This window comes from Volvox carteri, assembly GCF_000143455.1.
Source record: "Volvox carteri f. nagariensis unplaced genomic scaffold VOLCAscaffold_40, whole genome shotgun sequence".
Classification (NCBI taxonomy): domain Eukaryota; kingdom Viridiplantae; phylum Chlorophyta; class Chlorophyceae; order Chlamydomonadales; family Volvocaceae; genus Volvox; species Volvox carteri.
Genome location: NW_003307583.1, coordinates 147,988 through 160,612, shown reverse-complemented (window position 1 = coordinate 160,612; position 12,625 = coordinate 147,988). Strand labels below are relative to the sequence as shown.

The 12,625-nt window shown below is 58.5% G+C and overlaps 1 protein-coding gene across 1 annotated transcript; it reads left to right on the top strand.

Annotated features, from left to right (window-relative positions):
- Positions 1-2,921: 2,921 nt before the first annotated feature.
- On the top strand, positions 2,922-12,155 carry VOLCADRAFT_106220 (uncharacterized protein; the record flags this gene model as incomplete). Its single annotated transcript, XM_002954065.1, has 13 exons — positions 2,922-3,366; positions 3,615-3,661; positions 3,834-4,073; positions 4,929-5,115; positions 5,429-5,556; positions 6,186-6,272; positions 6,545-6,712; positions 6,953-7,133; positions 7,581-7,864; positions 8,651-8,823; positions 9,384-9,485; positions 10,103-10,442; positions 10,608-12,155. 13 exons carry the CDS (start codon positions 2,922-2,924, stop codon positions 11,931-11,933), a joined length of 3,708 nt encoding a protein of 1,235 aa, XP_002954111.1. The 3' UTR covers positions 11,934-12,155.
- Between the last annotated feature and the right edge of the window lie 470 nt (positions 12,156-12,625).

The window sequence follows — 12,625 nt, the reverse complement described above, 5'->3', positions numbered from 1 at the left end:
GGGGAGGGGGGATAAAATTAGGGTTTTATGCGTGTTTTACGGATGTCATTGGGAAGGGGTGGGGAGGGAGGCGGTGCTGAAGGGGCGATGACTGTACGGGCACTACCCGGCCGGTACAGCCCCCAGACTCCCGTACTGTCCAAACCCAAAGGCAACGAAATGCGAAAGCCCATTGGTAACAATGACATACGTACCGACGAATTAGGCTAATAAACGGTGATGTGAAGTAGTTCCGTACCTGTTCCTGCTCCATACCCTCACCCGCTTCCATTCCGTCCCTGCCTTCCCGCCTTTCTGTCTGTCTGTCTGTCTGTCTGTCTGCTCCAGTTCGCTACGACGACATGCGTCAGATTTGGCTGACCAAGGTGCTCCGCTGGTTCAGTGTCATGATGTGGGCCTTCCAGGGCATGGCGGGTGGGTGGGGGTGGGGGTGGGGGTGGGGGTGGGGGTGGGGGTGGGGGTGGGGAGTGGGGATGGGGCTGGTGATGGGGGTGGGGGTGGTGGTGGGGGTGGCAGTGGAGGTGGAGCTGGCGGTGGAGGTGAAAGGAAAAGCGGCGGAGGTTGTTAGGTTTACGTGACAGGTGATCAGCTATCTTCCTGAGCTGTATTGGGCTCTGAACACGGCGTGTTACCACCTGGTGCGGTTGCGGTGGAGGTTCTGGAGGTGTGAGCCGGCCGGACCTATCACGTCCCTCTGTGGGTTCAGAAAGAAAGAGGGAGAGGGGGGAGTCTCTGGGAGCTGAGGGATAGTAACACCACCACAAGTAAGGAGCCGACTCTCTCACTTCCCCTTTTCCCTTCCGCTCCCTTTTCTGTCGCCCCGGCCCTTATCATTCTTATATCTCCACCCCGCACCCCGCACCCCGCACCCCGCACCCCGCACCTTCTCTTTCCTTTCGCGCGACATCTCCCCCCGCTCCCCCCTCCCCTCTTCTACCCCCCCGCTCCCCTTCAGCGGCCGAGTACCGCAACCAGTACTACAGCTGCGTCTCTGGTTTCGGAACCCAGGTCCTCTCCACCCTGCCACACTACCTCCCGGGGAACCCCTCCGTGCGCTTCGCCGGCCGCATTCTGAGCAACCCTGGAGCCGACTGCGCCATAAACACCAACAAGATCCTGTCGTACTTCAACATGACGGAGCCGTTTTGGCGGTTGGCGGTTATACTGTTGGGTTACCTGGGTGTACTGCACGTGCTGACGTACATGGCGTTGAGGCTTACGGCTGGGAGAGAGAGGCGGTGATGTGGGTGGCAGTTATGTGGCAGTTGGAGCACCTGAGGGGGGGGAAAGGGGGTGTACGGAATGTGTTGTTGAGGTTGTTGAGGCCGTTGAGGGCGTTGAGGCCGTTAATGCCGGGAGACGAAGTGGCGTCGCCGTCGCTGAAACGAGGCGGCCAGAGGCGGAAGCGGTGCGGATATCTCCTCTCCGGGGCGGGAGAAAGGAGTCGGGTAAGTGGGAGCTAGTTAGGCGAACGGAATCTGGAAAATCAGTACCAGCAAGAGCACTAAGAACAACAGCAACAACAATAGCTATAACATCAACAGCAATAACACCGACAGCATCAACAGCAACAAGAACAACAAGAAGGGGCGCAATGACTAGGTTGAGCAGCTGGGGGTGGGTGGGAGAGGATGTTGGGGGTTTCCTGGTTGTCGCACACATTCGCGAAGGCCGGGTTCAGGGGAGTTGGGGTTTGAACAGTACGGCATTAGCAGTTTGGGGGCTGGGGGGTTTTTGGGGCGGGCTGAGGAGCGGGCGATGTGTGGCAGTGGAGTGAGTCAGGAAGGGTGAGAGGGGGCGCGGCCGGGTTGGCAGCGGTGTGGCGACGGCAGCGGTGGCCGAGGCCGAGGGTGCGGTTTGGCGCCCTTGTTATGCCAGGGGTAGGGGGTGGAGAGAAAGTTAGCCAGGCGCAGAGAGCCGAGTGGTGGTGGTGGTGGCGGTAGCGATAGTAAAGGTGGTGATGAGCTGAGCTGTGGAGGTGTGTGTTTTGTGGCTGTGAAAGGATTTGCATTGGGGGGGAAGACGGGGAAGGACAGTTACGAGGCATGTTTGTGTGTGTGCGTGTGAATGCGAGTGTCGCTATTGGCTGCTTGCCGATGGAAAACACAACGTGTAGCAATGCGTGGGGCACATCGGCGAAATGAGCTTACGACTTCAGTCGCTGGGACAAAAATGGCGAAGCGTGCAAGGAATGATGGTTATGCAGGTCGTTGCTGTTTGTTCCTGGTGGTCGCGGCGGTTGGGGATTAGCTCTGACGCCGATGGCAATGGGCTGTTGACATTGCGCAGGAAACAGTTTCGGGGGACGTACATGCGACTTTATGTTATCGGAGTGTACAGTTGTACGGAGTGGCGTGTTGGGTGCGTGCGGACTTGTGCATACTCCGTCCTATTCGTCGCCCACAGTAACAAATGGACGGAAAGCATCTTCGGCAATAACTCTTGTTTAATCCCTAAAAACTCGTAAATGTGTTACGGGCTACTTCTACGTTTGCAACGATACAATCGGACCCATTGGTCGCTCCAAGAAGTCGACTCCAGATGGGCCGCTGCACGACCACATATTAATTTAAGTCTAAAAGCGGAAACGAGTGCGTAACTGTAAGAGAACGACTGTATTGAGAGTACTCCTGATCATACCCGAACCGAATGGAAACATCACGCATCGATAATGCCAATTACTTAACAAAGACAATAAAAACGAAGTTTTTGATAATATGCCTGTTGCAAGCTAAATGAAATGCGTAATGGCTTTGGTTTAGCATCGTTCCTTCGAACAGAGCGTTACGTTTATCTTTGATCACAATTTGTATAACTGCAGTTTTAATACAGAAGTTGCACTTGGGGCTGGCCTAGTCAACACTAGCAGCGGTATCATCCCGACACACTCGCCGTAACCGGGAAAGCTTTTGCGTGGCGACATGAGCACCGACAACGCACAGGCCGCATCCGGCGCTGCTGGCGCGACCGCGAGCGACAAGTCCGCCGGCGACAGCGGCAGTAGCAACAGCAAAGTGAATGCGATTTGGCAGCAGCTCAAAAGCGCGCACGGCGCCCCGAAAGCGCAAGGCGTCAACTTCAACAAGCTTTGGCATGGCTTCCACAGCGATTCCGCACAGGGCAAAGTAAAGCCCGGCACCACCAAGTCCGCGCCAGAACGCGGCATCCATCAGCCTACCCCGGACCCCGTCGCCCCAAAGCATCTCCAGCCCCAGCCCCAGCCCCAGCCCCAGCCCCTTCAACCTTCCATCAGCTCCAAGCCGGATGCCAACACCGCGCTGCAGCTGGTGGCACGTTGCGTGGCCGGGCTCAAGGACAGCTCCCAGGCAGCCCGCCGCCGGGCCCTGCAGGACGTGCAGGTACCGGGTGGGGCACCCGGGTTGGGAAAGTTGGCCTTGAGCGATGTGGCAGTGGGAGGGAGGAGGCCGTTGAGTTTAAGAGTAAAAAGAAACATCGCCGGGCCATACCGTGGTGGCGCTAGGCGGCGGGAAATGGAGGGGAGTGGTGGCGGTGATGCGGAAGACACACCCCGGCGCGCCCGAAGGGGTGTGGAACTGGGTTTAAATGACCCCCCTGAACCCCCCTGATAACGTAACCCGTCCCTATGCTTCCAGCTGAGTCCGTGCACTCCTGGCGCTGGGGACGCCAGCAGGGAGTGGCGGTGAGGGAGTGGCCGTGAGTGGTGCGCGTCCGTAGTGGGGTAGGGGGTGGGGCCCCACCCGGGTAACGCGGGGGGTCTGCATGGCACGAACCCAGGCATGTCACACGGACGTCAGCATACACCCTCTGAACCCCCCCCCCCGCGTCCCCGGCCCCCTCCCTCCGTCCTTCAGACCTCCCTTCTGGACAACCCTGCCCTCAGCGAGCAGTGGCTGACGGAGCGGCTGGAGGGGGACGGGCTGGGTAAGGCCCTCCTGCGCCGCTTCGACGACCCCTCGGACACGTGCCGGGAGATGGCGGTGACAGGGCTGTTGAGGCTGCTGCAGGCGGCACCGGGGGCAGTGCTGTCGCTGCTGCCGTACGCCTTCCCTGTAGTTTCGGAACGTGTACGACACAGGGAGGAGAGCAGCAAGGTGTGTGTATGTATGTGTATCACGGCGCGACCCGTGTGGGTGTGTGGGGGGGTTGGGGTTGTGGGGGTGGGGAGCGGGGGAGGGAAGGAGAAAATGGTGTGTGCCAGGTTAGGAGGTGTATTGAGCTATTGACTCGTTCTCAATCTCGAGGAGGACCGGGGCAAGGGCAGGAGGGTAAGAAACTGTTGTCTGGCGCCCCACACGCCAACATCAGCAACTTCTCTCCACCTTCTCCACTATCACCACCTTCCAGGCCCTCCGACAGTTTCCCGAAATGTTCTCCTCCTCCTCCTCCTCTTGCAGCCATGCCCGCAACCAGAATGTATGTATGTATGTTGTTACAGGGTGGTTAACTTCGCCAGCCGCCCCCTTTCCCGGGGCAGTCCCTGCTCTCCCCTGCGAGAGGGGCACCCTAATCCGTCACCCCATCCGACTTCAGGATGTATTCGTTGGGTTCGGCAACTCACCACCAGCATCCAACCAAATCTAGCGGATCAACGGCGCATCAACTTAGTTCCTGGTTAGCTCGCATGTTGATTTTATCACGTCCTACATCGTCCATATGATGGGGGGCCACCTCCCATTTCAACACTCATCAAATACCCGAGGAGCCGGCAGGCGGATTTGAACCCGGGTCGGCAGGGAGCAGAAGTCAGGCTTTAACCTCTGCCAGCCGCCTGCCGCCGTATGTATGTACGTATGTATGTATTATGTACGTATGCTTATGTACGTATGTATGTATTATGTACGTATGCCGTACGTATGTACGTACGCATATATGTATGTTAAATGTGTCTCCCTTGCTCTCCTCCCCCCCCCCTCTTCCCCGGCCCCCGACACCCCCGGCCTCTCCAGACCCTGACTGAGCCCTGTGAGGAGGTCCGGGTGGCGCTGGCCAGGTTGCTCCGCTGCTTGGTGACGCTGGCGGGGAAGTCGTTCGGGGGTTACGCGGGGGAGGCGGTGGAGCTGGTGGGGGCCCTATGTGAGGACCCCTTTCACGTGGTGCAGGAGGAGGCGTGTGGGGTGGTAGTGGACATGAACGGTGGGTGGGGTGTGTGAGGGGTGTGGTGTGGGGGGAGGGGTGGGGATGTAAACAGGGGAGGTTGATGGAAGGGAGTCGCGGGCGAAGGGGAGGGAGGGAAGGGGAGGAGGGCAAATGGGGGTGGGGAGGATTTTCGGAGATTTTCAGGAAGAGGGTGTGGGTGTTGTTCGGGAGGTGGTCAGTGGGGAGCTGTGGAAGGAACTTTACGGAGCCTCATGCGCCGATGCCCCATGTGTGGTACAAGACGCTATTTACGCAACCGTAACCCCCAACCCCCCAATACCCACCCACCCTCCTATCGGCTTGCGTTTAGATGTGCTGGGTTTGCGGCTCCAGCCCGTGGCTCGGCAGCTGGTGGCGGCGGTGCTGCCTCTCACCACCGCGAAGAGGCACCGGGTGCGGGTAGCGGCGCTGCAGGCGCTGAGGCCCACCATGCACCAGGTGGGGGGGAGAGGGGGGTGGGAGGGGGGTTGAAATGGCCCTCCTCAGGTCGGATAATCAAAACAGAGGTTTAGGAAGGTTTTTTGTTGGTAAGTATTATAGGTTAGGTTCACAATAGGTACAAGTTTAAAACTTCTGAAGCACCAACAGTGCGGTAGGGAAGAAGGCGAGGGAAGGGTCGGGGAAGCGACGGTGGGCGGAGGTTCGTTTTGCGTGCTCACACCATTTTGTAGCCGCTTTATTATATTATTATTATTATATTATTATTATTATTATTATTATTATTATTATTATTATTATTATTATTATTATTATTATTATTGCTCGTGTCCATTTCGTCACATAAGGACGATATGTACGATCCGCAGTCCATCTTCTTAATCTCTTGTGGGGCGTTGGCTGTTGATTGGTTTCTTTCCTGCACCATCGAATGTTCTAGAGCTATCGCAGTTATCAAAGTACAACTACTGGGCCCAGCTGATCATCTGTATCACTCCCGCCCCTTCGTTAATACTCTGTGAGGGATGGTGGGTCCAAGGCGCTGCCCCTGATTATTTACATTCCCATCTCGTGTCACATCCCAATAATGATGATGACGGTTGCGATGTTGGGTCCAACCATAACCTCAGGGCGCCCATGAGATGATTTTAGAGATGGTGGCCTGGCGGGACCCCAACGTCATTCCCGTCAAGGCTTTCTACGGAGATGACCTCAAAGTGGGCAGGGGGGTTGGGGGGAGGCGGGGTGGCGGGTGGGGAAGGGCCGCCGGGTGAAACACGCCGTGTCGTGCCGGCGGCGTGTCCAGTAGGTTGGGAGAACCCATGGGGGCCTGTCTGGGATGTAGTGTTGTACGGCTGATGATGCGAAGCTCGGGTGTTGAGGTGGGTTGAGGGGAAGAGAGGTCGGTCATGGGTATTGACACGGTGCTACGGCAGCAGCGCGGCGTGTGGTAACAGCGCTCTCCCCAAAAAACCCCTTTCCCCGCCAGGTGAACTTCTGCGGCAAGCTGGCTGCCGACCCCCACCCTGCCGTACGGCGGGAGTTCCTTGCGGTGGTGGGCGACTGGATGACAGGTTTGCGGGAAAGACTGGATCACGAGTCCCGACTGCTGCCCTTCGTGCTGTCCGCCCTCAACGATGAGGCGCCGGAAATACAGGTGCGCGCGCGCGTGTGTACGTGTGTGTGTACGTGTGTGTATCTAATCAATCTGAGCCGCGATATGGGGGAGAAATTTCGTGTGTACGTGTGGTTTCATGAATCCGTGTTTATCTGATAGATATACACACACACACACACACACACGCACACACACACGCACGCACGCACGCACGCGCACACGCGCACACGGCCCCCCCCCACACACACGCCGGTGCTGTCGGCCTTCTCCGCCCTGCAGGCCGACGCGGTGGGGCTGCTGGAGCGGTTAGGGATCCAGTACGAGCAAGATCATGAAAAAGACCTCAAAGACGCATTGTCGTACTTGCCAGAGGAAGCCCACGGCATCGGCTGGCAGGCGCCGGGTGCGGCGGGCTATGTGTACGGCACTATTGCGGCTGGAGAAGAAGCAACTGTCAACGGTAAGTAGTTAGATGGGTGCTGTTGAGTTCCGTACAAACATATGAGGGGTTGGTTGGGTATCGAGGTTGTCGGGGTTTTTGTCGGGGCTTGGCCGTGGCATCCAGAGGCGGTTGGTTGGGTGGGATGGGATGGGGATTAGAGAACCCGGGTTTCAGACCATGGGATGGCGGGGGAGCCTTTGGTCAGCAGGGATTCTGGTTATGAGGGAGAGGGCGTGAAGGAGGGGAATGCGTTGTAGGTGAGGTGGGTGGGTGGAGGAAGGATTGAAGACAGTCCGGCTGCCTTCCGACTTGCTTTGGCCCCAAAGCCCCACCCCCATTATACATACACACGCGCGCGCGCGCACACAAAACCCGGCATTTTCCTCGTCGCGGCTTAGATCACTCACACTAACACACATACGGCACATCGCACACACGCCGCCGCCCTCTCTCCCTCCCCCCCAGGCGGCCGCGCCGTCTTTGTGCTGCCCGGGCCCCTCCGCGGCCGGCCCCGTCTGGGCACTCGCCGCCTCGTGCAGTCGAACTTTGGTCGCGTGGTGGGCGCCCTGAGCGAGGAGCTGGTGTCGTGGCTGGTGGAGGCGCGGCGGCGTGCAGCTGCCCTGCTGCGGACGGAGCTGGTGCTGGTGGAGGAGTGGAGCGAGCAACACCTGCACCTGGTGATACCGGCACTGACGAAGGTGACCCTTCTGAACGCAGAAGAACACGGGTGGAGCTGGGGTTTGAGGGGGGTGAGGGGGGGCTGGGTTAGGCATTAGAAGCAGCAGTGTAATTGCCGCGTTGTAGCAGAAGCAGCAGTGGCAGTAGCAGCAGATTATATGCACCAGTAACGGCAGTAGCAGTAGCAGTAACTAGTGGCAACAGCAGCAGTAGTAGTAGTAGCAATGAGTGCAGTAGCGGCCGTAGATGCACCAGTGGTGACATCAGCACCGGTAGCGGCAGTAGCTGCGGCAGTAGCAACACACTCACAGCAGCAATGGCAGTAGCTGCAGCAGTAGGCACTAGCACGAGTTACAAGTTACAAGTGCCGCACGAGTGCGGGGGGGTCCGTCAAAGCCGGGAGGCCATGGACTATATATAATATTTTAAGTTGATTACACCGTACAACCGACGGCAGTTTGGGTCCTGCTACCTAGACCCCTCCTCATCAAGTCACCCGACATCCGTAGAGACAGATCAGCCATCACCACCAATTCAGCATGCGTTAATAAACCTAGACCTTCCGAACACTGTCGGAGGACTGACCAGGAATTGAATCCAGAACCTTCATAGGCACAAAGGTGCCACAAGTCCAGTAATGGCAATAGTGGCATCAGTGATCCGAATCCGGATCCGGATTCCGCATTTGCAGCACGGGTTTTCTTTGGCCGGTCCCTTACTCTCTCTGCCCGGTGCTGCTTCCTATCCTTGCCCTACACGTGTGCGTGTATGTGTATGTTATGTATGTTTGTGTGTGTGTGTGTGTTTTCCCTCCCTCTTTCCCCCTCTCCCTCCAACCCCCCACCCTTTTCCCTCAGGCCATCACCGACCCCGAGGTGCGGTCCCTCATTCGGGACTGTTGCGCCGTCATCGGAGCCTTCACAGACCCGGAGCTGGCGTTACAGCTGCTACAGCCGCGGCTGATGGATGAGGCGATGGCGGATTTGGGGCACCGGGCGGCGGCACTGGAGGTGCTGGCGTGTGTCATAAGGTATGTATGTACGTAAGTACCGAAGGGTGTGTCCCGCGTGTGTCTAGGGCACGGTGTATATTAGGAGGGGAAACGGGGGGGTAAGGGTTGTAGTGACGGGGGGAGGGTGTGGGGGGGGGAGGGGGAAAGGGATTTTGCACACCAGGGAAGCAGAGGAGGACGGCGTGGGAGGAGGTGGAGGAGAGACACGATGAAAAGGGGCCCGTTGAAACTCGTCGTACGTCGTATATCGTACATCGTACCTCACGCAGACGCGCACCAGGGAGGTGCGATGCTCTACCAGCTATCTTTATTTGCTCCCCAGTCACCTGACCTCTTTGCTACGGTGGTGGTGGTGGTGGTGGTGATGGTTTTGCTGCTATTGCGACTGCGCTTCCTGACGTTGCTGCTACTGCGATTGCTCTAAAGTTGCTGTTGTGTGATTACTGCTGCCACTGCTAACGCTGCTGTTGACCTTGGTGTCGCTGTGTGTACTAACACACCACTTGTACCACTTGTTCTTGTGCAATGTGTTTTTTCTTCCCACTCTCCTCCCCCTCCATGAAAACCATTATGTGCAGGGGTGCGGGTCCTCGTCGTACCATGGATCCGCACCTGGGTGCCGTACTGGAGCTCTTGACTGCGGAGTCCCTCATCACGTGCGAGGATAGCAGAATACGAAAGTAGGGTTGTGTGTATGTATGTATGTATGTATGTATGTATGTATGTATGTATGTATGTATGTATGTATGTATGTATGTATGTATGTATGTATGTATGTATGTATGTATGTATGTATGTATGTATGTATGTATGTATGTATGTATGTATGTATGTATGTATGTATGTATGTGTGTATGTATGTGCGTCGGTGCGCCTGCTGCATGTAACTGTAGCTATGTATGTGTATATATATGTGTGTGTGTATACGTAACTCTGTTTGTATGTCTCCCTGGTGGGTGCCGGTCTGGGGCCTGGTTAAGAGAAATACGTCTTTCCGTTGTTGGGTGTACGACAAAGCTGGGTTCTCTCTCCGGCCGCGGCTCCCCCACGCCCTGACCTGACCCGACTGACTGACTGACTGACTGACTGACGGCCCGCCCCCCTTGCGACTGCGGCCACCACCTCCTTGGATGCCCAGTATGCTATATCTATATACTACGGCCACTGCCTGCTACACCCTCCCTTCTCCCCGTTCTCCCGCCGTACCCGTCCTACCGGTTCCATTCCCCCCAAAACACACCCACCCACGTACTCACGCACCCTCCCCCGTTACCCCCCCCCCCCCCGCCTTGCATAGGGCCCTTCTGGAGGTGGTTGAGCAGTTGGTGGCCACTTGCGGCCCGGCATGCAACCGCCATAACTCCCAACTGCTGTGGCTGTGTTTGCATCTGAGAGCGCCGGGGAGGGAAGCCACGGCTCTCCAGCCGCCACCGCCGGCAGTAGCAGCACCGGCAGTAGCAGCGCTCGGGACTCCGGGAGAGGCGGCGGCGGCGATGGAATCGGGCACTGGCGGCGGGGGCGGCCCCGGCGGGGCGGTGGTGGAGGCTTCGCTACTGCCTCGCCTCGCTGAGGTGTGCGGTTTCAGCGGCGGCGTGGATGAGATGATGGAGGCGCACCGGGCGGAGCTGCTGGCACAGGTGTGTATCTGTATGTATGTATGGTGTACGTGTATGTACCCGCCCCCTCCCCTTTCATTACCCAACGGCCCCTCTTTCATCCGGCGCCCGATCGCAACCAACCAAACCGCCAGCCAGTCAGCCAGCCAACCACCGTTGCCACTTCCCCGTGTGCCACTTCCGCAGTTGGACCCCAGCAGCTCCCCCAACGTGCTGCTGGCGACTGGCGTCCTCTGCCGTCTCATTCTGCCGTACAGCTCCTTGTCGTACCTGCTGTACCTCCCCGATGAGGTTCTTGGACGCGTCCTGCCCCCGGAGCCGCCCTCCAACCAAACCACCTCCCCCCTCACCACCACGCCTATGGAGCTCGACGACAACAACAACGACAACGACCAAGACGCTGACGGCGACGCCGGCAGGGCGGCGGCAGTGGCGGCAGCGGTTGAAGAAGCCGCCACTGACGCCATGGAGGAGGACGGTGCTGGCAGAGCAGCGGCAGCGGCAACGGCGGCACCATCACCGTCTGGCCGTCGGCTGGACTTATATCAGCATCCGCACGCCCACTCCCGTTCCCGCTCGAGCTGGCTCTGGTTCTGGCAGTCCACCAGCACCAGCGCCGTGTTGTCGCACCTGAAGGCGGACCTGACCTCCTGGCTGCCCCGGCAACCGCGATGTGCCATGATGTGTCTCATCAGCCTGGAGGCGTGTCTCAACAACCTGCCGGTACGAGACCAGCCAACGGCAGCGGCAGCGGCGCCGCTGCCACCGCCTGACGAGCAGCTGGCGACGGTTCTTATCCTTGCACTTGGGGCCTGTAAAGATCTCAGTCCGCCGGCGTTGCTGGCGGCGCTTCGATGCGCACACGCTGCGTTGCGGCGACGGCTCCTGGCGGCCTTGACCACCACCAGTGCCGCTGCTGCCGCCAATGCCCCTGCCAGCGGCGGCGGCGGCGGCGCACTTCACACGCCACCTCCGCCAGCGCCAGTGCATGTGCGGTTGTGGAGTCAGCTGGTTCAGCGGCTGGCCGACTGCATGTCGCTGGTCGGTAGCGCGGCGTGCCGGTTGCAGGCGTGCAACGTCCTTGAGATGCTGGTGGGGTGTCCCGACGCTGCTGCAGCAGTGCTGCTTAGCTACTATGGCGACGACGACAAGGGTGGTTGTGATGGCGATGTTGATGGTGGTGATCACGATGACGGTGATGGTGGTGTGCCCGCCTTACAGACCATCTGCACTGCGATCTCGTCCAGACTGTACGATGCTGCGGATGAGGTTCGTTGTGCGGCGCTGGCGCTGGCGCGGCAGGTGGTCGTGCTGGTCGCGTCGGCGTCGCAGGAGGGAGGACGAGGAGCGGCGGGAGGAGGTTCCCTGGAGGGCATCGGCAGCGGGAGAGGCGGCGGCGCAGTGACACGGCTGTTGACCGAGATATCGCAGCTGCGGGATGTGTCGCCCGGTAGCGGCTTTTACGACGAGTGGCATGCGTTTCACGGCTGGATGGAGCAGCTAGGGCGATAGGTGATGATAGCGCAGTACGCACGTGTTTTGTCGATGCTACAGTCGTATGACGCGACAATGAGGAGGCTTGTCGTTGTGTGTGTGTGTATATGTGTGTGTGTATGTGCGTGTGTATGTGTGTGTATTTATTACATCTGCCCGGCACCTAACCATACCTCATCGGGGCGACCCCCGAAGCATTCCGCTCCAGTTGCGGAGGGGCACATGTAAATCCAACCACATTGTCCGCTCACATCCACAGCCCGCCTGAGGCCACAGTCCTCCCCTTCTCCTCACAGGGCTGCTAAGCTAAGCCCCCACTCCAGTCCTAGCGCAGGAGGACTCAATCCTCCCTAGCGACCGCACAGGCAGCACACCCGCAGTTCCCATCCACCGCTTGAAAGCCACCAGAGAAGCCACACCCTGGCGGCCTCGTACCACCAACTACCTGCGGACTCAATCATCCTCATCACTTGTCCTATTTTACGAATAATTTACGGACGTTTCGGAATACGTGAAGTGTGTTCTAATTAAGGGAACGGAGGGAGGAAAAAGGGGAAGGAGGGAGGAAAAGGGGGAAGGAGGGAGGTAAAACGGGGAGGAGAGAGGAACAAGGGGAAAGGGAAGGGAAGAAGCAGAAATTTGCAGATTTAGGTGCATAATTAGGGGGTTTCGGGCTGCGCAGCCCCCGGGTAGTTCTGCCCCGACACTAA